Genomic DNA, 26,201 nt, shown 5'->3' with positions numbered 1-26,201 from the left:
TCCTTTAGTGGCTGGGCAGCTGTGGTGATTGGGCTGCGGGGGGACAGTTCAGCTGGGGTGGTTTCAGGGGGTACCTCTGGGCCACGTGTCCCATCCTTCTCCTGGGACCAGCCTAGCTCTGCTCTGTTCATGGCCACAGTGGACACACAGGAAGGCAAGCAGAGCCGTAAAGAAATAGTGCCGTTTGCCACAACATGCATGGGCTTAGAGATAATCATACTAAATGAAGCAAACCAGACAAAAGACAAACACCATAAGATATCGCTTCTATGTGCAGCCTAAAATATGACGCAAATGAGCTTAATGAGCTTAATGAGCTTATGACGCAAATGAGCTTACAGAACAGAAAAGGACTCACAGTCTTCAAAAACACCGTTGTGGTTGGAAAGGGGGAGGAGTGATGGGGAGGGATAGATGGGAGTTTGGGATTAGCAGGTGCAAATTGGTATATAGAGGATGGATAAAAAACTAGGTCCTACTGTGTAGCACAGGGAGCTATATTCAATATCCTGTGATAAAGAATAGTGGAGAAGAATATGAAAAAAATGTATATATGTAAGACTGAACCACTTTGCTGTACAGCAGAAATTAACACTATGTTGTAAATCAACTATATTTCAATAAAATCAATAATAAAATAGAGGACAAGCAGAAATAAATGCAGTGCCTTGCAGCCTGGGCTGAGAACTGGAACACTGTTTCTTCTGCCTCCTTGCCACAAAAGGACAAATGATTTTCTTTTCTGCCTCTCGCTCCAGTCTCCTACATGCGAAGGAGAAATAACCTCTCAATTTCTCATGAATTCCTCTCAGTAATAGCTCCTGTCACTTTGCATTATCTATGTATACTCAAGCTCATTTAAAACACCATCTGATAAAATAACCTGTATAATTTTCTTCACAGATGACTATGAGCAAAAAAATAATGATTCCTTTATTAGATCATGGTACTCTATTTGATGCGGGCTCTAAGCTCCCGATGAAAATGTTGAATAGCTTCAACTTCCCACAGAAATGGAAATGAAGAGAAGAATCCAGTCTGGGTTAAAGCCAGTGACTGGAACTCTGGAGGTTCAGTGGTCTCCTGGGAGGACTGGATTTTTTTTCTCAGCAGAGATGGAGAGAGGGATCATTTAGACAGATTTGATGAGGGGAAATGTGGCCCCACCTTTTGTCTGGCTCCTTTTAAAAAAAATTACTTATTTTGTTCGGCTGTGCTAGACCTTAGTAGTTACATGTGGGATCTTTGATCTTCACTGTGGCATCCAAGAGTTTTAGTTGCAGCATGTAAACTCTTAGTTGCAGCATATGGGATCTAGTTCCCTGACCAGGGATCAAACCCGGGCCTCTTGCATTGGGAGCTCAGAGTCTTAGCCACTGGACCACCAGGAAAGTCCTTGGGTCCTTTTTAAAAAAATACTTCATGTTGTCAGTGTATTTCTGAGCTCTAGTCCCAAGAGAGCAGGGCCCCTGAGACTCCTGCTGTGATGGAATCTCATTGTAAGAAAACGAAAAGTAACATGTCCAAAACCCACCTCATCACGCTCCCAGACCCTTTCTTGTGCTTGTAGAGACCCCACCAGATGGGCCTCCTTCCTTTTTCTCAGCTTCCTTTTCTTGAAATGGCACTACTTTATTTCTCTATAAGGGTCTCTGTATCTGTTTCTTGGACAATGGTTTAACCTCAGATTGTAGATAAGCTTCTGGATCAGTGGCTTTGTTGCTTCATTTCATTTCATGCTATTTGAAATCCTTTTCTGTGGTTTTAGAGTCTGAAATGTATCAGTCGATGGAAATAACTGAATTTCCTGGGGTGTGATGGGCACACTCTTCTGTGAGAGGTTGGGAGAGGGGCATGTGGTGATCCAAGCTGCAGAGAGGATTCAGGCTCCACTCCTGCAAAATGGCTTCCCAGCCTGAGCACGCTCAGGACTGCAAGTAAGGTTGTCCAGGTTGCATACTGCTCAAGGGCATGGCCACACCCATGTCATCCACACCCCAGACATTGCAGAGTTGGGACTTAAGTAGGGCAGTTGTATAGCAGGTGGCAGTAAAGTGCCTCGCTCTAACAAAATCGGTACATTATCATAATTTTCTGACGGATGGATGAGGTACCATCTTTTAATTTGCATCAAGCTCTCTGTGGATTAACAATAGCTTTTTTGCAGTGAATGTTTTTTAGGGAACTTATTATTTCCTGCAATTGTCCAGACTCATCATTCATTCAACACTTGTTTCTCAGTTGTGTCCGATTCTTTGTGACTGAATGGACTGTAGCCTACCAGTCTCCTCTGTCCATGGGGATTCTCCAGGCAAGAATACTGGAGTGGATTGCCATGCCCTTCTCCAGGGGATCTTCCCAACCCAGGGATTGAACCCAGGTCTCCTGCATTGAGGCAGATTCTTTACCATCTGAGCCACCAGGGAAGCCCATGAATACTGGAGTGGGTAGCCTCTCCCTTCTCCACGGGATCTTCCCAACCCAGGAATCGAACCAGAGTCTCCTGAATTGCAGGTGGATTCTTTACCAGCTGAGCTACCAGGGAAGCCTGTCAACACTTACCAAATATTAAATGAACATCTATTATATATCAGCCCCAGGGTAAGGCCTGTGGGATGCAATGAAGAGTGAAAGGAGCAAAAAGCGTCGTCCTTCCATCCTAACCAGGATGTCACTTGTGAAACAACCAAGGACATACTTGGTTATGTGATCACAGTTGCGGCAGGTGCTGTAACGGGCAAGTCTAGGGTGTTGTTATAAGAGCATATAATGGATGGGGGTGAGCAGATCTGCTGAGGGCCCGGGAGAGGCTCTGAAGGTTGATGAGGACCATGGTGGCAGGTGAAGTTGGACAGTGTGGGGAAGGGGAGGGTCTGTAGAAGGAAAGGTGAGGCCTGAAGGCTTCCTAGAGACACATCCCAACAAGTAAGGTGAGTGTACATAGGGCATGAGCAGCATGTTAAATAAAACCGAATAACATAAGGAGAAAATGATTTCCTTTCAATTCTCTTTCAACCTTTGATTAGGTCAAGAACTGAGTCTCACTTGGATTCTACTATTTTTTAACAATTCTTTAGGAACTTGCCCAGCTTTACTAGGAAAACAGTGAGTCTGTTGCCAAAGCCCTGGACAGGCAACAGTATCCAAATGTCGTTTAATAATAGTGCTCTGTTTTAATTACAGGTAGCCCTGTTTTCATGGTGGTGCCAGACCACGTCAGTGACCCAGCAGACTGAAAGCGTGCAAAGCGATCTTACTAATCAATGGCAGAAATTGTGTTTGTTTTGTGACCTTTAAAAAGTTTTGTCAGAACATTAAAAACACTCTCATTGTTGATTAGAAAGTATATAAGGAAATGAAAAAAGACAGTAAAAGTAATATTGGTTTGGTACATTGGTAATTTAAAACAGTAGCAACATTGAGAAAGTGTTTTATTTCTTTGTATAAAACTTTTCAAGAACAGTTTGAGCAGCGTTTATCTTCTCATTGTTTGACTTAGGATTTGAAGAGAGCATCTTTTCCATGCTTTGACAGATTGTCACACTCATTAGGCCTTGAATCAGCTTCTCACATTTTATCCTTCGCACGTTCAATGTTGTGAAAGATCTCTGAGATTTCTTTAACGTGGTGTTGGTTGGCTGGTGTCATTTCCTCTGTGGCATCTTTGATCTCTGTGTTACAACTACTTTTCTCATTTATGTTGATATTCACCTTTATTAAGCTCCTCTAACTGCATAGCTCTAGTTTCTTGACTCTGATAGTGTCAACATTGCCCGCATCACCCAGGTATTCTATGATTCCATCCGCATTTTATTTTCATTTTACTTTGAGCATCAGTGCTTTTCATTTCTATGTTGCACTTTGATCTCTGTTGACCCATCCCACCTTTGGATGATCCATTTTGGCAGGGGGTCTTATCCCTGAGAGACGAGGAAACAGCACACTTTCACACTGTCTGGGTATGAACTGAATCACAGATGCACAGTTATCAGTCACCAACAGACTGTGAAGTAATTGATGTAATTGGTCACTCATCATGGTATCCATCTGTTTGTTTATGTAGTGATTTGTGAGCTGAAGAGCCGGCAAATTTAAAGAGCTGGTTAGAAGTTTGTAGTTGGTACATTTACTCGGGTGAATAGAGGAGATCTTGGTAACTGAAAAATGAACCGTGTTTTAGGGGAGATTCAGGTTATTTGACTAAACTGTGGAAACTGCCATCTGTGTATAATGGAACTTTGCAAAGTGAGGACTAGCTGTTTTTTAGGTTTGCGGTACAGCGGGTATACAACATTATGTAAGTTTCAGGTGTACAACATAGCAGTTCACAATTTTAAAGGTTATACTCCAGCTCTGAGTATTTATTTTTGTTTCTTTTTACCTGTGGCATGTAATGCTGACCCTTTCCATTTATGTTACAAAAACGTCTTTTTAAAAAATTCCATGATATCACTTATATTTGGAATGTAAAGTATGACACAAATGAACTAATCTACAAAACAGAAACGAATTCATAGGCATAGAAAACAGATGTGGGGAAGGGAGGTGAGGGTGGGATGGACACAGAGTTTGGGATTAGCAGATGCAAACTGTTACATGTAGGATGGATAAAACACAAGGTCCTACTGTATAGCACAAGGAACTGTATTCAGTAGCCTGTGATTAACCACAATGGAAAAATATGAAAAAGAATATATGTATATATCTGAATTGCTTTGCTGTACACCAGAAACTAACACAACATTGGTTGTAAATCAGCTATACTTCAATAAAATAAGTATAAAAAAAGAAAACACCTTTAAAAATATGATTAAGTAAAAATCCTGTAAAATGTGAATTGAGTCAAAGAAATATTGACTATAGCATATGCCGATAGCAAACATTTAAGGGCTATGCATGAAGGACCATAGTTTGGGGGATGCTGCCTGGATACCAGTGGCTGAACACAGGAGTGGTTGTGGTCCCTAAGGCAATGTCTCAAGGAATACAGATGACTTTCTCTACTCTCTTCCCCAAATACCGCCTACGGGGCTGTCCTGGGTGAATCTAGATACTGGTTCCTAGTCTCCCTTCCTACAAATGACAAGATATAAGAATAAAGCTACAAAGAAACATGGAATTATTCTATGCATATTTCTTTATAACATCATGATTTATCCTTAGGCCAATTTATAGAGACCCCAAACATTTTTCCTTCTTAATAATAATTTTTCCTGCATAATATTTCATAGGATGGGCATCATTTATTTAATCAATCTTCTTTTGTTAGACATTTAGGTTGTTTTCCTTTCCTTCCACTCCCCCCTCCTTTTCTCTCTCTCCTTCTCTTTCCTTCTTCCTTCCTTCTGTTCTTTCTTGCCTTACATTTTTGCACTACAAGCAGTAGTGCAACAAATAACTTTTTACAGATCCTTAATCCTGGGATTGCTGAATCAAAAAACCATGGATTGTTGATTATAAATGATATTTCCAGGCTCATATCCCCATCAGCAGCGTATGAAAGGGTCTGTTGTGTCTCTTCTTTGCCAACACCATATATTTTCATTCTTGACAATGTTGGCAACATGACTGGGGAGTGGAAGAGTTAATTTCTTAGGTATCTAGCAAGTTCAGTATTCCGTGGTTTCCTCACTGGAAAATTCAGATGTCTACATGTCAAAATGGGGTTGATTGTTTACCATTACAGAAAGTTTCTTTCCTTTGAAAAAGGATTTGGGCTTTGTTCCTTAAAAAGCCATTGTTTTGATGTTGTCAAATGTTTGTCAACATATGCTTTGAAGCATTTAACTTAAATGTCTGTGAAGAAAAAAGGCGTGCTTGAGAAGATAATTGTGAAGATATAAGACACTGAGTTGAATTGTTATCCATCTCAGTCTTTTTGGATGAGCGGAATCATTCCTGTTACAATTCGGAATTTCCCCTTTGAGCAATTCCATGGACAAAGTCTCAGGGGAAGGAGGCGTGATAGTCAATTTCACTATGACAGAAAGATGCATGTGGCAGTTGAGGAAAATAAGCATTTGAGATCCCTATCTGCAACCTTTATCTATATCATCCTGCTGAGGTTATGGAGTCCACTCTTCATATTTGGAATCCTCTTTATTTTAAAGCCTGTAGGCACTCAGTAACAAAGCTTCAAAATACATAAAGCAAAAACTTTTATAACTGAGAGGATAAATAAATAAATCTACAATTATAGTTGGAGGTTTTAACCCTTCTCCCTCAGTAATTGCTAGAACCAGTAGGCAGACATTCAGTAAATGGGATCTTGAGAAAATAAATCATTTATCCAAGTCCATTCAGGAAGTGAAAGGTCCAGGATTCTAGATCAAGAAAGAGGGATAGTATTCTACCACAGTATTCTCTTAACTACAGTGCTACACTGCAAATATACCCATTCCCTTACTGAAATAAGTAATTACAAAAGTGCCCCAGTAGAAATATCACCCCAGAAGAGAAGGCATAGGTTTCTGTTCTTTGAAGATTTCATAACCAGTTCTGAGACCTACGGTAGGCCAGGTGCCCTCTTGGAGACTCAGTTTCCTCCTCTGTATGATGGAAATGGTCCTAACTTCCCTGCTTACCTCCCAGGGAAGCTGTGAATCTCTTGACGTAAAGGTGGTGTGAATGGCATGGGTGCTATGGAAGTGAAGTCACAATTACTTTCAGGGGAGGGAAATGTCAAGTGTAACTAGGAGAAAAAATTGATTAGAGCCCACTGTGCAGTAACCCCAGGGCTGTGTTATGCATGAAAGTGTTGGTTTGGTCTCTAATTGAGACTGATGTCCTAAGTGAGGATCCCTCTCTTAATTAGGCAGTAACTGTATTTAGACCAGTACTGACTACATTGTTTCAGAGTCTACCTGCAAATGATAAGAGAGAGCATGTGGTTGGCTCCATTTGTGAGAAGCCACTGAAAAGGACTTCATTTCCTGCCACCTTCTTACACACAACACAAGGAAGTCAGTCTCAGTTCAGAGGCATGAAACGAAGTTTACAACACAGTCTGTAAAGGCTTTGGATCAGCCAGGAGACTACTGTTTACTAGTTATAGAAGCCTGATATGATTGGACCAGGCAGGGATCATGTGCCAGTCCTTGAACCAATGGTTGGGGCAGGAGAAATGCCAGCTGCTGATTGGCTGTAGACCTGGGTCCCAGGATGCATTTCTGGAAGGAGAGGTCCACCAGCCCTGTGGGAAGAACAGAAGCTGAGAGGAGTCAATGGTCAAGTTCCTAGGATGGAAGAGAATCAGAGCTCACTTGGGGACCAGTGCTATTGCATGGCCAGTGTCCCTCTTCTTGGAATAAGTCACTCTGTTCTGTCTCTCTTTGGGGTTTCAACGGCACTTCAAAAATAATTTCCAAAATCCATTATGACATATCAATGTAGGAATTAGATTACCTCTGGGCTTCAGTGAACATTGCATGTTCTAAATTACTGGGTTCAGTAACTGTCTCTTTGCTTAAGTCATGCTTCACCCACCTTCCCAATATCAAAAACAGCTCCTTAATTGAAGTGTCAAGTAAAGGCATAGACTTTTTTCCTTTGTCTAGTAATAGGATAAGCTCAAGTCTAATACTGAAAACTGCTTGTCTAGGGAACCCCTTTAGAAAGGAATTGAGAAGAATTTATATGTGCAAGCAAGTCTGAAGGAAATTGCTCCCTTTTGAACAACTAAACAACAAAACAAACAAAAATTCATAACTATGCTTATTTTTCTTTTCTGGAGGAGACAGGCAGAGCCACCAGCCACTTCATCATTCACATTGTTTGATCACTTTCTGCTCATGCATAACCTTAGCACAGTGTCATACAACAGCATCTCAGAACTTCCATCCGCTTAGACCTTGTGTCCCAGCCGGTGAAGTGTGTGCATTGACATCATTGGTGTGGAAAGCAGCTTTCTTTCTTTTTATATTTATCTATCTAGTAGGTGTTATCGGATCTTAGTTGTGGCACATGAGATCTTCGTTGCCTCATGCGGGATCTTTAATTGCTGCATACCAGTTTCTCTAGTTGTGGTGCTTGGCCTCAGTGGTTGTGACACGTGGGCCTAGTTGCCCTGCAGCATATGATATCTTAGTTCCCTGATCAGGGATTGAACCTGAGTCCCCTGCACCACACAGTGGAAAGTAGTTTTCTGGGGACAGCTGAGTTAATACTGCTTCTCTGTCTTAGAAATATCCCAGCATTGTTTTCTGATTCTTTGAAAGCAAACATGAAACTTTTTGATTTTCTAGGGTGTGTATACTGAATATGATGATTCCTGCTTAAAGTTAAGGGGGTGTAGGTAATAGACAATTGCTTGTTTTGCAATTTGAATTTATTATGAAAGTGGGGAAAAAACCCACCCTACTGGTTTTCCCAAAGTAGTAAGGGATGTGTTTGTTAAAGAATGAGAAAGTTTGAGCTTTTCTCAATACAGGTGAGGGCCAGAGTTTTGTCACTGTTTGCCTTGTAACATAAAAGTTGGGGCCGGTCACCTTATTTTCTACACTCAACAGTGCAACCAGAGACAAGCCAGGTAGTGGATTGAACAGTATCTCCCAAAAAGATATGTCTAGGTTCTGACCCCCTCCCCATACCTGTTATTGTGACCTTATTTGGAAATAGGGTTTTTGCGTATGTAATTAAGCCAAGCATCTCAAGAAGAGATGATCTTGGCCAGTAAATTCAGAAAGAAATGTCCTTATGGGGGAAAAAGAGCAAGATTTAAGGCACACAGATTCAGAGAAGAAACACAGAATGGATGGCCTGTGAAGATGGCGGCAGAGATTGGAGTGATGCTACCACAAGCCAAGGGGTGCCTAGAGCTGCCCAGAGCTGGAAGAGGTAAGGAAGAGTCCGGCCCTAGGGCCTTGGAGGGAGTGTAGCCCTGCCAAAATGTTGAGTTCAGACTTCTGATTGACAGGTCTGTGAGAGAATTAATTTCTGCTATTTTAAGTTATCAGGTTTGTGGTGGTCTGTTATGGCAGCACTAGAAAGCAGATACAAGCCCAGTATATGGTCTTAAAGATTCAGGCAAAGAGACAAGGCAGCTGGATTTGATGTAACGCAACCAGGAAAGCAAAAATAGGCTTGCAGTCAGCAGTCCCATTGATTTGAGTCCTGGGGCACTAATTCGTAAATGCTGGGGCAACACTTCAGAGTGACTTTGAATTTTAATATAGGAGGCTGCTTGTTTTCCATGTTAATCTTAATACATTTACATAGGGAAAGATGGTGAATAATTTATCAAATAGATTGAAAGAATGGCTTCTATCCTGACATCACACATTTCCTTTTGTCAGGTTCAGTGTGGAAAATACAGAGAATAGGGTGTAATTTTCATTGAGTTCTTTCAGCCTTTAGAAATTCTAAAATGCTTTGAGGAAAAAAATGTAGGTTTTGGGGTCATGTTTGCCTATGATGACATGGGGCTTCTCTTCTTTACAGACAGAGTTCATGAAAATTTCTTAGATGAGTTCTTCCAAAGTGAGTTTTCATTCTTGATAGGAGGACTCAGGGTTAAAGTGCCTATACAACTATTCAGATTTTGTCTTTCCAAGGAGGTGACTTTCTGCTTTACACTTCCTCCAAGTCATCCTGTGTAGACTAGAGTTCCGGTAAATACTAAATAAATCGGTATTTATTAAGTTTGTTCAAACATCTATAAATGACTTCGGGCTGATGCCAGACTCTGCACATTCAAAACACACACACAAGCACATCCAAGAGACAGCCATGTGAACTAGGAAACTGTGCATGAGGAGGCATTTATAAGGCACTATTGGGACATATTTGAGGAAACAGTTAATTTTTACAGGAAACTGTCATCTGGGGGGCTTTGCATAGAAGAAAACTCCTTGTTGTTATTCAGTCACTAAGTCAGTCTGACTCTTTGCAGCCCCATGGACTGTATGTAGCACATCAGGTGTCCCTGTCCTTCACTATCTCCTGGAGTTTGCTCAAACTCATGTCCATTGAGTCAGTGATGCCATCCAAGCATCTCATCCTCTTTCAACCTCTTCTCCTCCTGCCTTCAATCTTTCCCAGCATCAGGGTCTTTTCCAATGAGTTGGCTCTTCATATTAGGTGGACAAATTATTGGAGCTTCAGCTTCAGCATCAGTCATTCCAGTGAATGTTCAGGATTTTTCTGGAGAGTCTTCTCCAGCATCAAGGGAATGCATTTATAAGGCACTATTGGGACTAGTTTGAGGAATCAGCTTTTTTTTTTTTTACAGGGGACTGTTGCCTGGGGAGGCTTTGCATAGGAGACAACTCTTTAGTAGGGTATTGAAGGAAGAATGAAATTTCTCCATGAAAAAAAAAAAAAATGAGATGGAAGTAATAAAACCAATGACTAGGCTTCACTGAGCAGCTACCAAGGGCCAGGCAGTGTTCCAAGAGTTTTAAATGTGTTACATTAATTAAGCCTCATGGCTTCTTCCTGAGGCATAGGTAGTTATTGACCACCTTTTACAGATAAGGAAACTGAGTCTGAGTGAGTTTCAGTGATTTTCCCAAGGGACATAGGTCAGATGGGGAGCAGGGGGTCTGGCTCCCCAGCCTAGCTTGGAACCATTATGCCACACTGGGTAGAAGGGGGAAATGTGGGAAAAGGGGAAGTTGGTAACACGTGTGTGAGTTGTTAAGAGAGTGTATGAGTTTTATCCACCCAAGAACAGTATGTGACACGTGACCAGCTGCTGCAGTGTGGGAACCTGGACCTTGGACTTTGGTTCTTTCATACAATAGGATCAGCAGTGGACTGGCCATTGGAAAATGGACCCAGATGAATCCTTTCTCATTCCTTCCCTTTTCTTCTAACAACTGTTTATTGCATAAAAATAAATACCAGGGATGCAGCAATGAGCAATCAGAAAATGAAATCTAGTTTTTTTGCTATGCTTTCTGAGGGATAAAGTGCATGTTCAGTAAAACTCATTTCATAATTTGATAGGTTTTAGGAGTGACTAGGTCACCACCATCACAATGAAGACATGGGACATTTCCATCAGCCCCCAACGTTCCTTCTTGTCTCTCTGTAACCAGTTTTCTCCCTACCACATCTTTGGTGACTGCTGGTCTACCTTCTATCACTATAATTTTGCCTTTTGTTTTCCCCCAGAGTTTTAAGTTACTAGAGTTTACAGTATACATGACTTCTTTTATTGTTTTGCAGTTCATCCACGTTTTCATGTGTATCAGTGGTTTGTTGCCAAATATTATTCCATCATATGGCTATGCCACAATCTGTTTATCCATTCCCCACTTAATGGATATGTGACTTGTTTCTGGCTCTTATGAATAAATCTATGTTGCTGCAGGGTATAAGTTTTCATTTACCTTGGGTAAGCACTCAATAGTCATTCCATTGTCTTTTAACTTTCATATTTTCTGTGTATAATCCTCCCACCCCATATTCATAACTCCATCATTTTCACAATTTCTGAGTCTTTTGTTTTGATAGATTTTCCTCCGGGTTACCTGATACATCTTTAAAAATATTCTTTTGTTTGAGTTTTGGCTGCACTGGGTCTTCATTGCTGCACATGGGCTTTCTCTGGTTGCAGTGAGCGGGTGCTCCTCTTGGTTGCTGTGTGCAGGCTTCTCATTGTGGTGGCTTCCCTTGTGGAGCACAGACTCAGGTGCAAGGGCTTCAGCAGCTGCAGCTTGTGGGCTATAGAGCGCAGGCTCAGTAGTTGTGGTACATGCGCACGTGCAGTCTTCCTGAGCCAGGGATCAAAGCTGTGTCTCCTGCACTGGTGGATGGAATCTTATCCACTACCCCACCAGGGAAGTCCTACTTGATACCTTTTGATTTCCTTTCATCCATGGTGACTTTTACCTTGTTGAGTGCCGGGTCTTGCTACATTCCTTTAAATGGTGCTGACTTTGTTCTGGCATATGGTTAAGTTTCTTTCTTTTAGAAAAATAAATAACTTGGGAAACATGGCTCTATTTTTTAAAAATACTATTTATTTACTTATTCTTGACTGTGCTGGCTCTTCGTTGCTGTGCGAGCGTTTCTCTAGTTGTGGTGCACTGGTTTTTCATTGCAACAGCCTCTCTTGTTTTGGAGCATGGTCTCTAGAGCACGTGGGCTCAGTAGTTGTGGCTTCTGGGCTCTAGAGCACAGGCTCAATAGTTGTGGCGCACAGGCCTAGTGCTCTAAGGTGTGTGGGATCTTCTTGGATTAGGGATTGAACCCATGTCTTCTGCATTGACAGGTGGGTTCTTTACCACTGAGCCACCAGGGAAACCCAGTTAAGTTTCTTGCAGATACATTTGATTCATTTGAGGCTGCCTTTAAGCTTTGTTAGGGAAGGTCAAGTGCAGCCTTTACTTGGGTGCTTTAGCCCTGCTATCTTGCTTGACCCTTCTGAGCATTCTGTCCAGTGCCTCATACTGCAAGCTCTCCAGTCTGGCTGGTGGGGACGTGGACCCTTTTCAGCTCCATGTGAGTTCTAAAATTGTTCAGTTTACTGCTTTCTGAAATTTTCTCCTTGGCCTTGCATGCACAGACGAGTACAATCAGCCTTCTATATTTGCCAGTTCCATTTCCCTGGATTCAACCAACCTTGAATGGAAAATATTTGAAAAAAAATTCCAGAAATTTTCAGAAAGCAAACTTGAATTTGCTGCACATCAGCAACTGTTTACATAGCACTTACATTGTATTGAGTATTATAAGCAATCTGGAGATGATTTAATGTCCATGAGAAGATGTTGATAGGCAAAGACTCTGCTATTTTATATGAGACTTGAGCAAACACAAATTTTGGTACCCTGGGGAGGGAAGATGCTGGAACCAATCCCCTGTGGATCCTAAGAATGATGTAGTGAGTCAGAGACCCCCTTAGGGGCCCCCCTGCAGATCTCAAGGATTCTTTCTCTGTACAGCAGCCCCTTCTCTCTGATAACCTGCCTCACAAATTCTAGTGGCTTCAACCTCTCTGAACTCTAATTTCTGTTTTCTCAGCTCAATGAAACTGTAGAGTTTTATTTGAATTTATCTCCCTGTGATAATCAAGAGACTCACCTTATATTTTTAAAGAAAATTTCTGCCCACTTTCTAATTGACAGTTGTTTTATGTGTTTTATCTGATTTTCTAGTTTCAGCAGATGGAGCAATTCTGAGTCATAAGTGGAAACAGAAGCCCAGGAATTAAGCTTTAATGAATGAGCTTGGTCATAAGCAAGTAAAAGAGTTTAAAAATTTCCAGTTTGTGGTACTTTCTATAAAATAAAATAATATGTGGAAATAGCGTGGGGGAGAGAAGAGTCAAAAAAGACCCTCCCTCTGAGTGTTAGTGAGACAGGACATGTGAAGCACTCAGCATTCTACTGACATGGGGTGTTTTATGATTTTCATATTGCTGTGATTCTATTTTTGTGGTTCATCTTAAAATTTATTTATGTGTTTACTTATTTTTATTTTTAATTTATGTATATATATTTTGTTAGTTCAGATGTACAACACAGTGATTCAGTTTACATATATGTAAACAGATTTTTTTGCCTTATAGGTCTCTCCCTGTTCTATATATTGGATCTTTGTTGTTGATATTATTCTTACTAAGCAAATAACACAGTAGATAAGGGTGCAGACTCGAGAGTGAGGCTTTCTGGGGTTTAGTAGTATAATCTCTATAGTCTAATGAGATGCTTAATCTATTAGTCAAAACTGTAGTAATAGAAATTCGAGTGTCTTTTTTTGTGCCTTGCATTTTGATCTGTAAAATGGAGATGAGAGTTCGTCTCACAGATTTGCTCTGTGAATTAAACAAGCAGAAATATGTAAGGTACACATGTTACCAAGTCCAAGCTCATACTGCTCACCATATGACAGGTCAATAAGTGGAGAGATGAGTTGTTGGGACAAAGCATAGAGACTTTATTCACAAAGTCCCGCAGAAGATGTGAATGAGAGTCCCAAAGAACCAAATTCCCGGAGTTAAAATTCAGACTTCTATTATACTAAAAAGGGAGGAGGTGTGGTTGGTCTTCGCAGATTTCTTGGTGTCAGAACCTTTTGGAGTGTTTGTTTTGGGCCATACCATGAAGTATGTGGCATCTTAGTTCCCTGATTAGGGATTGAACCCATGCCCCCTGCATTGGGAGTATGGAATCGTAACCACTAGACTACCAGGAAAGCCCCAGCACTAAGCTTTACTTCGGGAACAGTTTTTCTCACTGGTGCCATCAGATCTGGTTTCAATTTTAAGTGAATAGATGTCATTTACTTGCTGAGTCTCTGGCAAGTGGAAGTTGTGTTAAATTTTAACGTAGCTCGAGTTAGATGAGAAGGTCTCCCCCGCCCAATGCCCCAGACAACAAAGAAACACTATTTACACGTTACAGTTATAATTAAGGAAGTGCTAATAGTGAAGTAGAGGAATGAATTGGAGAAAACACATATAATTACTATTCAGTGTTGGAGCCGAGAGATGTGAATAGACAGGACCCACCTGAATTGGGGGAAACAGAAGAAGCAGGAAAGCCCGAGGGTGGGACTGAGCCTCTTGCCTGTCCCCCTGCCTGCCTCTCGCATTATCTGTAGGGCGGTCTCTGTGTCCCCAAGCTGCGTGTGTGCTGCCGCACCCATCTGGCTGGCTTTTTTCAGACTTCGGTGTTTTCTTTGTCTTCTCTCTCTCTCTCTCTTACTCTCTGTTTTGCTCTGCTCCAAAGCTGTGTATTCTCTCTTTGACTCTCACATCTTTGGAAGGTTTCAGCTACATTTGCGATCTTACAGCACCGCAGGCAGTGCAGGGGGTCACAGGAAGAAAAGAAACCTGCTCCCCATCCCATGGAGTTTAGTCTCTTCCTGGCTTTCTCAGTCCCCATTCCTTGTAGAACCTCCCTCCTTACACGAAGATGTAGGGATTCCCCCACTGATATCCTGTTGTGTCAGACCTGGAGATGAACATGACTATGAGACCCACTGCACGAACCATCTTCCCTGTATGTGACCCCTGATCATGTACATTAAGTAGCATTTTCCACATCATGCTCTTGGCTGCCTGGTGTGATGCGGTTGCCCTGGCCATTGGGTGATGCCTGATAGAAGCTCCTTCCGAATAGTTTTGGCCTCTTCGCTCAAAGCTCCCACCCAGGAGATGCCTGGAGAGTGTTTTCACAGATACACATTTTATTGACCCTCTCTGAGTGCTATCCTGTTTGAGATAACTATCCTCGTGTTATTCAGGGATTCACGAAGAGCTGGGTTTTGAAATAGCTTACTGCTTTGTGGATAATAAATAGTCAGAATCCAAAAATAGCCATCAAGAGGGGAAGAACAGGGCTGATTTCAGAGTTTTATGACACAACAGTGGGACTGAAAACCATCCTTTCAGTTGGAGCCAACATCTTGCTTGTCTCCGAGCGAAGTTTACACCTGTCTTGCCGTTTTAGGTGTCAGTAGTTGAGGAGTCTGAACACAGAATAGGGTCAGACACCTGTTTAGAGACTGGTATCCCTGTGCCAGGGATCAGAGGATGCAAGAGTGTGACTCAGAACCTTACAAGCTGGGGGAGAGGCTGGAATGGAACATACCTGAAGCCACACATGGTCATTGCTTGGGGCTTTGGGGCTACTTGGCTGCTTCTACTAAAATGTAATCTTCACATTTGTATAACATCTTTTGATAAGTTTTAAAATCAAAGCCTTTACAAATCCATCTTATATCCTTAAAGCTTTTGAGTGAGGCCAAAAAATGGATTGTTAGCGCTATCCTACAGGTGAGGGGCTGGGAGGAGAGCTGACAAGGTAGCCTGGGCAGCGGGCTTTGGTTCACATCCCCAGCTGGGTTGCTCAGCAGAAGAGTGATTCTGGCCAAATTGAGGAACGCTTTCCAATAGTCATGTATGGATGTGAGAGTTGGCCTATAAAGATAGCTGAGTGCTGAAGAACTGATGCTTTTGAACTGTGGTGCTGGAGAAGACTCTTGAGAGTCCCTTGGACTGCAAGGAGATCCAACCAGTCTATCCTAAAGGAAATCAGTCCTAAGTATTCATTAGACGGACTGATGCTGAAACTGAAACTCCAATACTTCGGCCACCTGATGCGAAGAGCTGACTCATTGGAAAAGACCCTGATGCTGGGAAAGATTGAGAGCAGGAGGAGAAGGGGATGACAGAGGATGAGATGGCTGAATGGCATCACCAACTCAATGGACATGAGTTTGAGTAAACTCCAGGAGTTGGTGATGGACAGGGAAGCCTGGTGTGCTGCAGTCCGTGGGGTCACAAAGAGTTGGACATGACTGAGCGACTGAACTGAACTGAACTTCAAGCTTTCGTTTCCCTGTTTGTAAAATGAGAATGAAAATAGTAATCCTTCAATAGGGATATCTGAGGGTTAAATGAGATTAGTAAGAGCAATTAATACTTATCAAATATTTATGATGTGCCAGATACTACTCTGTACTGCTGTTTTGTTATTAGATGTTAATTCATATTATACTATGTTTATTGTAATTACGCATTATTACTTAGATAATGCATGTAAATCATTTATCACAGTGCTGGACACTTGGATCTAAGTATTTAAGGAAACTAATTGTCATAAATTGTGTTCATTAGGTACTTACCATATCTTCTATCTTTATTCACTGATTGTTTTTATTGTTGGCTCTTTTGGCTTTTCATATTATTTAAAACTTTCCCAGGGACTTCCCTGGTGGTCCAGTGCTTGCGAATCTGCCTTCCAATGCAGGGGACGAGGATTCAATCCCTGTTCAGAGAACTAAGATCCTACTTGCCACAACTAAGACCCAAAGCAGCCAAAAAAAAAAAAAAAAGATATTAAAAAACTTTCCTGTGAGTCTGAATAAATGCATTTTCCAAATTCTCTCACCAAAATTCCCCAAATATTAACATTTTCTTTACACAAACACACATTATTACTGTTTTCATGAAATGTTTGAGAGTTGTACACATGTTGATCCTTCATCCGTACACACTTCAGTGTGAATTTTCCCCAGACTCTTAATAAATAGAGTGAAATGATCAAAATCAGGAAATTAATATTGATACTAAGCATTATGTGGTCCCCAGACCTTATGCAAATTTCACCGATTGTCCCACCAACACTTATTAAAGTAAAATAAACGTATTTTTTTCTGTTTGAGGATCTGATCTAGGATCACATATACCTTTGTTGTGTCTCTTATTTTCCTTTAATATGGAAGTTTCTCAGTCTTTGTCTTTCAGGCTGTGATACACTTGAAATATACAGGCCAGCTATTTTGTAGAATGTCCATAATTTGGATTTGTCTGCTGTTTCTTCATTATTAGAGTCACTTTTTTTTTGTGGAGAGAAGAACACTTCAGGAAATGTTGCTTCCTCTTCAGGACATATGATGTCTCTTTATCTCATTAGTAGTGATGTTATCTTTGATCACATGGATAATGTGATGTATCTAACTTTCGGTACCACAGAGTTACTGTTTTTTTCTTTGAAATGAATAAGTCTCTTGCACAGAGGTACTTTTACACTCTACAAATATCCTCTCTCTTATCATACTTTTAATCATCAGTAGCATCAATAGTGATTCCTACAATGATGGTATATTCTAATTTCATCATTTTTTGTTGGAATTTTACCCTATGGGTGGTGTTTTCTTTCTTCTTTGTTTGTTTGTTTATATCAGTATGGATTCAATAGCTTATTACATATTACATATAATATATAGTTATATTATTATGATTAGCAATTACAATTATTTGTAGTGTTATAAAATTGTTCCAGGTTGGCCACTGGAGGCCTTTCAAGCTGTCTCCCTGGGCCCTTTGATATTTGTTTTGATCACTTTATTACCTTCTAGGTGGACAATATATTTTAGGCTCATTGTCTGGGCACTTTCTGACTCTCAGTCCTAGAATCACCCATTTCTCTAAGGAGCTGTTTCCTTTCTTGAAGAATGGTGTTTAGAACTAAAATCTGGGTTCAGTTCAGTGGCTCAGTCATGTCTGACTCTTTGCGACCCCATGAATTGCAGCATGCCAGGCCTCCCTGTCCATCATTAACTCCTGGAGTCCGCCCAAGCCCATGTCCATCAAATCGGTGATGCCATCCAACCATCTCATCCTCTGTTGTCCCCTTCTCCTCCTGCCCTCAATCTTTGCCAGCATCAGGGTATTTTCCAATGAGTCAGCTCTTTGCATGAGGTGCCCAAAGTATTGGAGTTTCAGCTTCAACATCAGTCCTTCCAATGAACACCCAGGACTGATCTCCTTTAGGATGGACTGGTTGGATCTCCTTGCAGTCCAAGGGACTCTCAAGAGTCTTCTCCAACACCACAGTTCAAAAGCATCAATCCTTCTGCGCTCAGCTTTCTTTATAGTCCAACTCTCACATCCATACATGGCCACTGGAAAAACCATAGCCTTAACTAGACAGACCTTTGTTGACAAAGTAACGTCTCTGCTTTTCAATATGCTGTCTAGGTTGGTCGTAACTTTCCTTCCAAGGAGTAAGCGTCTTTTAATTTCTGGCTGCAATCACCATCTGCAGTGAGTTTGGAGCCCCAAAAAATAAAGTCTGACACTGTTTCCACTAATTCCCCATCTATTTGCCATGAGGTGATGGGACCAGATGCTATGGTCTTCGTTTTCTGAATGTTGAGCTTTAAGCCAACTTTTTCACTCTCCTCTTTCACTTTCATCAAGAGGCTTTTTAGTTCTTCTTCACTTTCTGCCATAAGGGTGGTGTCATCTGCATATCTGAGGTGATTGCTATTTCTCCCGGCAATCTTGATTCTAGCTTGTGCTTCCTCCAACCCAGCATTTCTCATGATGTACTCTGCATATAAGTTAAATAAGCAGGGTGACAATATACAGCCTTGATGGACTCCTTTTCCCATTTGGAACCAGTCTGTTGTTCCATGTCCAGTTCTAACTGTTGCTTCCTGACCTGCATACAGGTTTCTCAAGAGGCAGGTCAGGTGTTCTGGTATTCCCATCTCTCTCAGAATTTTCCACAGTTTATTTTGATCCACATAGTCAAAGGCTTTGGCATGTCAATAAAGCAGAAATAGATGTTTTTCTGGAACTCTCTTGCTTTTTCCATGATCCAGCGGATGTTGGCAATTTGATCTCTTGTTCTTCTGCCTTTTCTAAAACCAGCTTGAACATCTGGAATTTCACAGTTCATGTATTGTTGAAGCCTGGCTTGGAGAATTTTAAGCATCACTTTACTAGGTGTGCTGATTGTTAGCCATCATTGTCTGTATCTAAGTTCTCTCAGCGAATGGAACTAGAAAAACCATATACATACACATACCTACATTTACACACATATAAACATACCTATAACTGCATTCCCCCAGGAGTTCATGCTGGTGTTTCTAATTCCAACTCTTGACCACACAGTTCACTCTTCTTTCCATTTTTAAAGTCAGCTTCTCTAGCAATGAGAAACTTGGCTCTCATTATCCAACATACATTATTTGCTCCATCCTAGAGTATGCTAAAGTAGTTTTGGAATTGCTAAACCATACTGCTGTGGAAAACAAACCTAACTAGAATTCAATATGTGTTTACAGTTATTTTTATCTTTAGTCTGAGAGTATATAGTCAGAATAATGTGCTGAAAAGTTATATACAACTCCTAGATTTTCATAGCTGAAAACAGTGGAGTTTTAATTTATTCTTAAAAAATAGTGAGATGAGAAGCTTTCAGAAAGCATTGGATGTTTTCGTAAGCCCATCAACTTTTTCTTGAGATTTACACAAAAGTTCTGTTTCAATATGTATATATGTGTCGGGGGAGTGTGTAATTTCCTTGGTTCTGTCTCATCACAATAAAAATTTGAAGCGATGGACCAGCGTTAAAGCCCTCGGACAGGCCGTGTCGCAGCTCTTGGGCAGATCAGTTTTACGGCTCTGTTTGCAGCTCAGTTTTATTTAGAAAATACAGGAAAATACATCCTCGAGGCATGAGGGCATGCCGACCCAAAAGACACAAAGAGGAGAGCGAGACCCCCGGCCTTTTGGCTCCTCTTTTTACGTTTTGTCTCCTCCCCCTGGGCCTGCCCTATGTAGACTGGGCTAACCAGGAGGGCTGTATGTTCTACCTGAGGTCCTCACTCAGGTCCTCAGATCTTCCTTTGTTCTATTTTCGCAGGCTTTTCCCTTCCTTGCCTTTTAGCCACTGCCATTCTGGACTCCTTTTTCCTATTCTAACTACCTAACATATGGATAAAAGAATTTTTTCATTGAATTATGATTGATTTACAATATTATGTTAGTTTCAGATGTTTAGCAAAGCGATTCAATTATACATATATATTTTCAGATTTTTTCAGGTTATTATAATACAAGGTCTTGAACATATGTGACATCATATGGTATTTGTCTTTCTCTTTCTGACCTCACTATGTATGACAATCTCTATAACCGTCTATGTTGCTGCCACCCTTCCCTAGGTTTGTTATAGTTGTTGTTGTGTGTAGTAGTTGTGGTAGTAGTTGTTGAGTGACTTTTGTGAACAAATTCTGTAAAGTTTTTATTCTTTGTTGCCTGTGGCCCCTGAATTCTTTGTTTGGTTAGCTTGGTGGTCAGCCAATGATTGGGCAGAGATTTCCTTAGGCATCTGGAATCAAAGTATCATGATCTTTACCAAGGGCCTCTTTTTAAAAAATTTTATTTGTTTTTTGATTTTTGGTCACACTGCATGGCATATGGGATCTAAATTTCCTAGCAGGAATTGATCTTGCCCCCCCTGCATTGGAAGGCAGAGTCTTAACCACTGGACCACCAGGGAAATCCCACAAGGGTCTCTTTGAATGTGTTGGGGCACACTTTAAATCCCCAGTCAGGCATTAGACAGCTCTGCCTTAGCTTTCACTTCCTGCTTCTCTATAATGTCAAAATCAACCAGGGGCACGAGCTGAGAGCCTTCTCAGGTCTTCCTGGGCATGCACACAGCCCTGTGTATAAGCATGGTCTTACAGATTCCGCAGAATATGTGTTAGCATTTCAGAGCCCCTCTGGCAATTCTATTCCTCATCTTTTCTTATTAAACTTTTTGATGAATCTATTGTTTGTCACAACTGTTACCACTGCTTCAGGCAGCTAGCTATGAAATTAACTAATTGCCTGTAATTGCTTTAAACAAATACCTTTAGTAAAAAGCTTTTCACAGGGAATGAACTCGGAGTCAAGTCAGATACAAAAAGCTTTGCAAATGAAATTTTCTAGGAAATACCAGACAAGTCAGGTAATGGCAATTCTTTGGCAATGAAGTTTTGAAAGATCTCCGTCCCTGATCTGCTCTCTTCCGTGGTTTTCAGATAGCGGTATTTTTCTGTGAAAGTGGGCTGTCATTTTTCAAAGCTACTACTGAGCTGGACAGTAGGGAATGGGAGTAAATCAAGTTAAAATGCCACAAAATCCCGTTTTTACCAAGATTCAGCCATTTTTCTTGAATAAATGCTCTCTTGGCTGCACAAGCCTTTGTTTTATTCCTAGAGTTCTGAAAAAGTGGATTTTTACTCTTTTGGCCAATTTTAAAATTTCTTTCACAGAGGACTTTTCACATGTCCTTACTTTGCCATTTTTATAGATGCCACACTAATGTGCCACGTTAATGGAAACTTATCTTCATAAAGGAATATAAATATGCTCTCAAGACATAAAACCTAGAGCTGGCACCAATGGGAACAGAATGAAAGAGTTGCATTTTGATAGATGGTGAATTTTTAGCAATCTCTGGCACCAGGGGATGATTTAAATGTAATATTTAACAAGACAAATTGCTTTCTCATTGTGCCAGAGGCAGGTAGAAACTGCCTTTGGGGTTTTTGAAAGGCTGTTTCTTGGTGGGCACTGGAAAACATGGTTGCAAACATCTCAGCCACTCATGAGAAAGCTAAAGAAGGAAATGCAGTTGCAAATGTATTTGAAATAAAAGCAACAAGCTCTGAAGATTGGTTGTGATTTGTTATGAAACATAAAGTCACCTACCTTGAGACTCAGTTTGGGAAAATTATTATAGTGTCTTTAAAGGATATGAGCTTCTTCAGGGTAGAGATTGATATTTATTTTTGTCTTTTCTCTTTCCCTAGAGCCCAACATGGTGTCTAATCTCTTGTGTATGAGTCAAGACTTTCAGTTGCAAGTGATAAAAGCCCAATTAAAACTGGCTTAAATAAAGCAGTTTATTTTGTATCTCTAAATTTCCAAAGATGACAGACACAGATGTAGCCGGATTCAGGAACCCAGAAATCTTTCCCAGGAATCTGTTCCTTTTCCTTTCTGTTGTCACTGATTTCATTTGGGTTTCAATCTTGAATCAGTCTCTGTGGACATGGGGCTGGAATACCCTGATGGACCACATTTGGTTCATCTGCTCATTTGTGAAGCCTGATTTAATGGCCTGGGTCAGCACCATCCAAGTCACATTCATTGATAGGAGAGCGGGACCCTTGGGGAGTTCACAGCTTAATAAGTAGCCACAGATTAAAACGTAAACACAAAATAAATATACAGTGACAGCTGTGGTTATTACCTTGCAGGACAGACTAGATGCTATGATGGATGATAATACAGTGCTAACTCACATTGTAGCAGGCAGAAAAGCCCCGTTTCTCCAAAGAAGCGGACATATATGCTGAGATCTGAAGGGTGGAAGCAACAGTGAGGTGTGTTTGGGGTTGGAGAGCCCTGCGTATGTAAGGGCAGAAGGCATGAATGGGGTTTACTCTTGGAAGAACAGAAAAGACTTCTGTGAGGCTTGACTGTGATGATGGACAGCAGGAAGGGGGCAAGAGGGAGCTAGGGAGGTGGACGAGGGTCAGGTCCCTACACATCCATGAGTTTGGACTTCATCTTAAGAACCCTAGGATGCTTTCAAAGAGTTTTAATCTAGGAGAGAAATAATCTGAATTCTATTAAAACATTTAAAAGAAAAAAGATTATTTCCGACTGCTGTGAAGACTGTGGACACAGGAAGGTCAATTAGGGGCCAGTGGCAGTTGACTGAATGGGGAGATTCTCCTTCCATGGAGGAACTGATTCTGGGGTTGACAGGATATTGACAGATTGGGGGGGCTTCCCTGGTGGTCCAGTGATTGAGAATCTGCCTGCTAATGCAGAGGACAGGTTGGATCCTGGCTGGGGAGCTAAGATACCATCTGAGGCTGGGCAACTAAATCTCCAGTCCACGACAGTTGCTGAGCCTGAGTGCTCCACAACTAGAGAAGCCCCCTCACCACCCAGTGCTGCCGCAATTTAAAAAAGGAAGAAAAATATAAAGAATTTGACAGATGGGAGATAAGTTAGGAAGACAGAACCTACAAAACTTTGAGTGATGTCAGAGGAGGAGAAAAATTAACATGGTGTTGTTGGTTTCACAATACCTGAGCTTGGCTGGGAAATTTCTGGGAGTGCTTAGTGGTTTGAGGAAAGACAGTGTTGGTGATCAGCTCAGGAGTGTGGAGGCTTACAATCTGCCTCCAGTTCTCTTCTGCTCTGTGTGCTGCTGTTTTTCCTGATTTGAAACTAAAATGAAGGCTGTGTTCACTGTGTGAATAAGCTCTGGAAATACGGCATCGTTTACCAAAGTATCAAAAAGGACGCTTGCGCTGTGTGTGAGGGATGTCTGGAGGGCACAGACAGTTTTTTAAATTGTAGAGCAACTACTAAGGTCGGAGGTGGCTTGAGGGTCACTCCTCCTGGGACTCACGGGTGTGCCTGTGGCTGACACGGGTCCTCTTCTCTCTCGCACAGGACTCGGAGGTTCTGAACACGGCCATTCTCACTGGAAAGGTTGTTTCAGTTCCCGTCAAGGTGGTGGCAGTTCAAGAGGATGGTTCGGTGGTGGATGTGTCAGAGGCTGTGGAATGCAGGTCTGCAGATGAAGACGTCATCAAGGTACAGTGGGTTTTACTTCTAGATGCCTAGGCATTTGGGCCTTTCCTTCCCATTCTGTCACACGGCTGCTCTGAGCATCCCAGGCTCCCAAGGGCAGAACCTGGATGCAGGTGCTGATGAGGGTGCTGATGGGGATGCTGATGGGGATGATGGGGATGCTGAGGGGGGAGTGATGGAGGTGCTGATGAGGAGTGATGGGAGTGCTGAGGGGGAAGCGATGCGGGTGCTGAGTGGGGAGCAATGGGGATGCTGATGGGGATGATGGGGATGCTGAGGGGGGAGTGATGGAGGTGCTGAGGGGGGAGTGATGGAGGTGCCAATGAGGAGTGATGGGAGTGCTGAGGGGGAAGTGATGCAGGTGCTGATGGGGAGTGATGGGGTGCTGAGGATGGGGCGATGGGGAGCAATGGGGGTACTGATGGGGATGATGGGGATGCTGATGGGGAGCAATGGGAGTGCCGATGGGAAGTGATGGGGGTGCTGATGGGGAGTGATGGGGTGCTGAGGAGGGAGCGATGGGGATGCTGATGGGGAGCTATGAGGGTGCTGATAGGGAGTGATGGGGATGCTGAGGGGGGAGCGATGAGGGTGCTGATGGGGAGCGATGGGGGTGCTGATGGCGAGCAATGAGGGTGCTGATAGAGAGTGATGGGTGTGCTGATAGGGAGCGATGGTTGTGCTGATGGGGAGTGATGGGAGTGCTGATAGGGAGTGATGGGGATGCTGATGGGGAGTGATGGGGGTGCTGATGGGGATGATGGGGGTGCTGAAGAGGGAGTGAGTGATGACAGGGACTCGCCTGGGATCAGAGACAGCTGGACACGCTGTTTCCCTCCCCTGGGATGGAGGAGGGGGCCCCTTTTCTCCTCTTTTTTCTCATAGGACAGTATTTTCCGAAGTTTAGCAATCTATCTGCCATCTTCTCAAGTTTTGCCAACTTCCTGTGCCAAATAATGTAATTTACTCAACATGTTTTCTTTAAATGCCTTACTTTTTCAACATTGAATATCTTAAATGTCTCATTAGAAGACAATAAAATCCATTGTAAAACCCATTACTTTGATGTACTAATTTTTCCTTAATATACATGAAAATAAATGATTAACTTTTTTAAAAGTCCATTCGTGTGCCCCCAGCTTCATCAGGGTATCAGTGGGACATAGCTCACAGTTTGGAGAATCTGGTCATGGATTATTTCTGCTGCATTTTCCATCCAATTAGCTGGATTTATGGCTCCAAATTCAGCCAGGAACCAGCCCATGACTTTTTTCTCCATATTCTTTGCAGGGGTCTGTTTGAATCACTGAATTCAGAGTTTCTGCCAGTTTTTTCTTGGCTCACTGGTTGGCAGTTTCCTTTTGCAGCTCAGAACCCCAGGAGAAAGGACTTCCGTCTTTAGAGTGATCCTTTCTCCTTTAAGCTGCTAAGAGAGCTCCTAGGTCCTGTGTTTTCATTAATTTTTAAAAAATACAGTAATGCTGAATTCTGCCTTCTTTCCATTCTACTGGCTGCTGTTCAGAGGTTGAATGGAACTTGGTCTCCATCTGAAGAACTTTGAGGTGGACAGAAAATCCTGCAAGGGTTTCCCTGTGGTGGACAAGATCTGGGAGGGCCTGATTCCTTCTCATGTTGACCTGCAGGAAGCTGTGCCTTATGCTAGAGATGGCTTTTTTGATAAGGAAGAATTGATGTGAATTCTAATTAAAATTAAGAAAAAATTAATCTTTAATCCTGACAGGTCTTAAACTCCATGGGCAGGTTTGATTAAACAAATCTGAAGCCTTCTAGATTCAGAATCCAGAAAGTTCTGAGCCAAGTCATGCAAATTCATCTGCGGAGAATGAAAAATATTGATTCATTGTCCTTGGTTGCCTTTGACAAATGCATGTTATTTACCATCCCCCTCCTCGTCTTTCCAGAAGGGAGACATTAGTGATGGAGCCTGGAGATGGCATCTGTGTGATTATGCCACCATGGGCTCCAAAGGATGGCTCAGCTCTATAGTCCCCTCAGCCACATCCCTTCCTGAGACCCTGGTGGGGAGCCCCCCGAGGCAGGACCCTCACTCCCCTGTCCCAGAGAGCTGTACCCTACAGAGGCGCGGCCAAGTTCGTGGTTCCTATTGTTGCCTTCTACTTGGCTTTCTCCTCTTCCTGGAAATATACTGGAAACATCCTGTGTCCGCCCTGATAGAGGCATTGCTCTGGGGGGCAGTGGTTTGGGGTTCAACTGTCACTTCCGTGGCCACGTGAAGATGGGGCTTTCTTCTAGCAAACTGTGGCCTGATCTTGGCAAACCAGAGGGTGCACATCACCAAGCCCAGAGCTGCCGTAAGACG

General features: G+C 42.1%; 1 protein-coding gene across 1 annotated transcript in view; it reads left to right on the top strand.

The window, feature by feature from the left end:
* TMEM132B (transmembrane protein 132B) overlaps positions 1-26,201 on the top strand; it is a 233,384-nt gene that overhangs the window by 173,917 nt on the left and 33,266 nt on the right. The window contains exon 4 of the mRNA XM_052654934.1: positions 23,720-23,863. Coding sequence (XP_052510894.1) covers positions 23,720-23,863 — 144 coding nt within the window. The remainder of the gene's footprint in view (positions 1-23,719; positions 23,864-26,201) is intronic.

The sequence above is a fragment of the Budorcas taxicolor genome, chromosome 17, assembly GCF_023091745.1.
Source record: "Budorcas taxicolor isolate Tak-1 chromosome 17, Takin1.1, whole genome shotgun sequence".
Classification (NCBI taxonomy): Eukaryota; Metazoa; Chordata; class Mammalia; order Artiodactyla; family Bovidae; genus Budorcas; species Budorcas taxicolor.
Note: the sequence above shows the minus strand (reverse complement) of the source record. Positions and strands in the feature narration are given on the sequence as shown.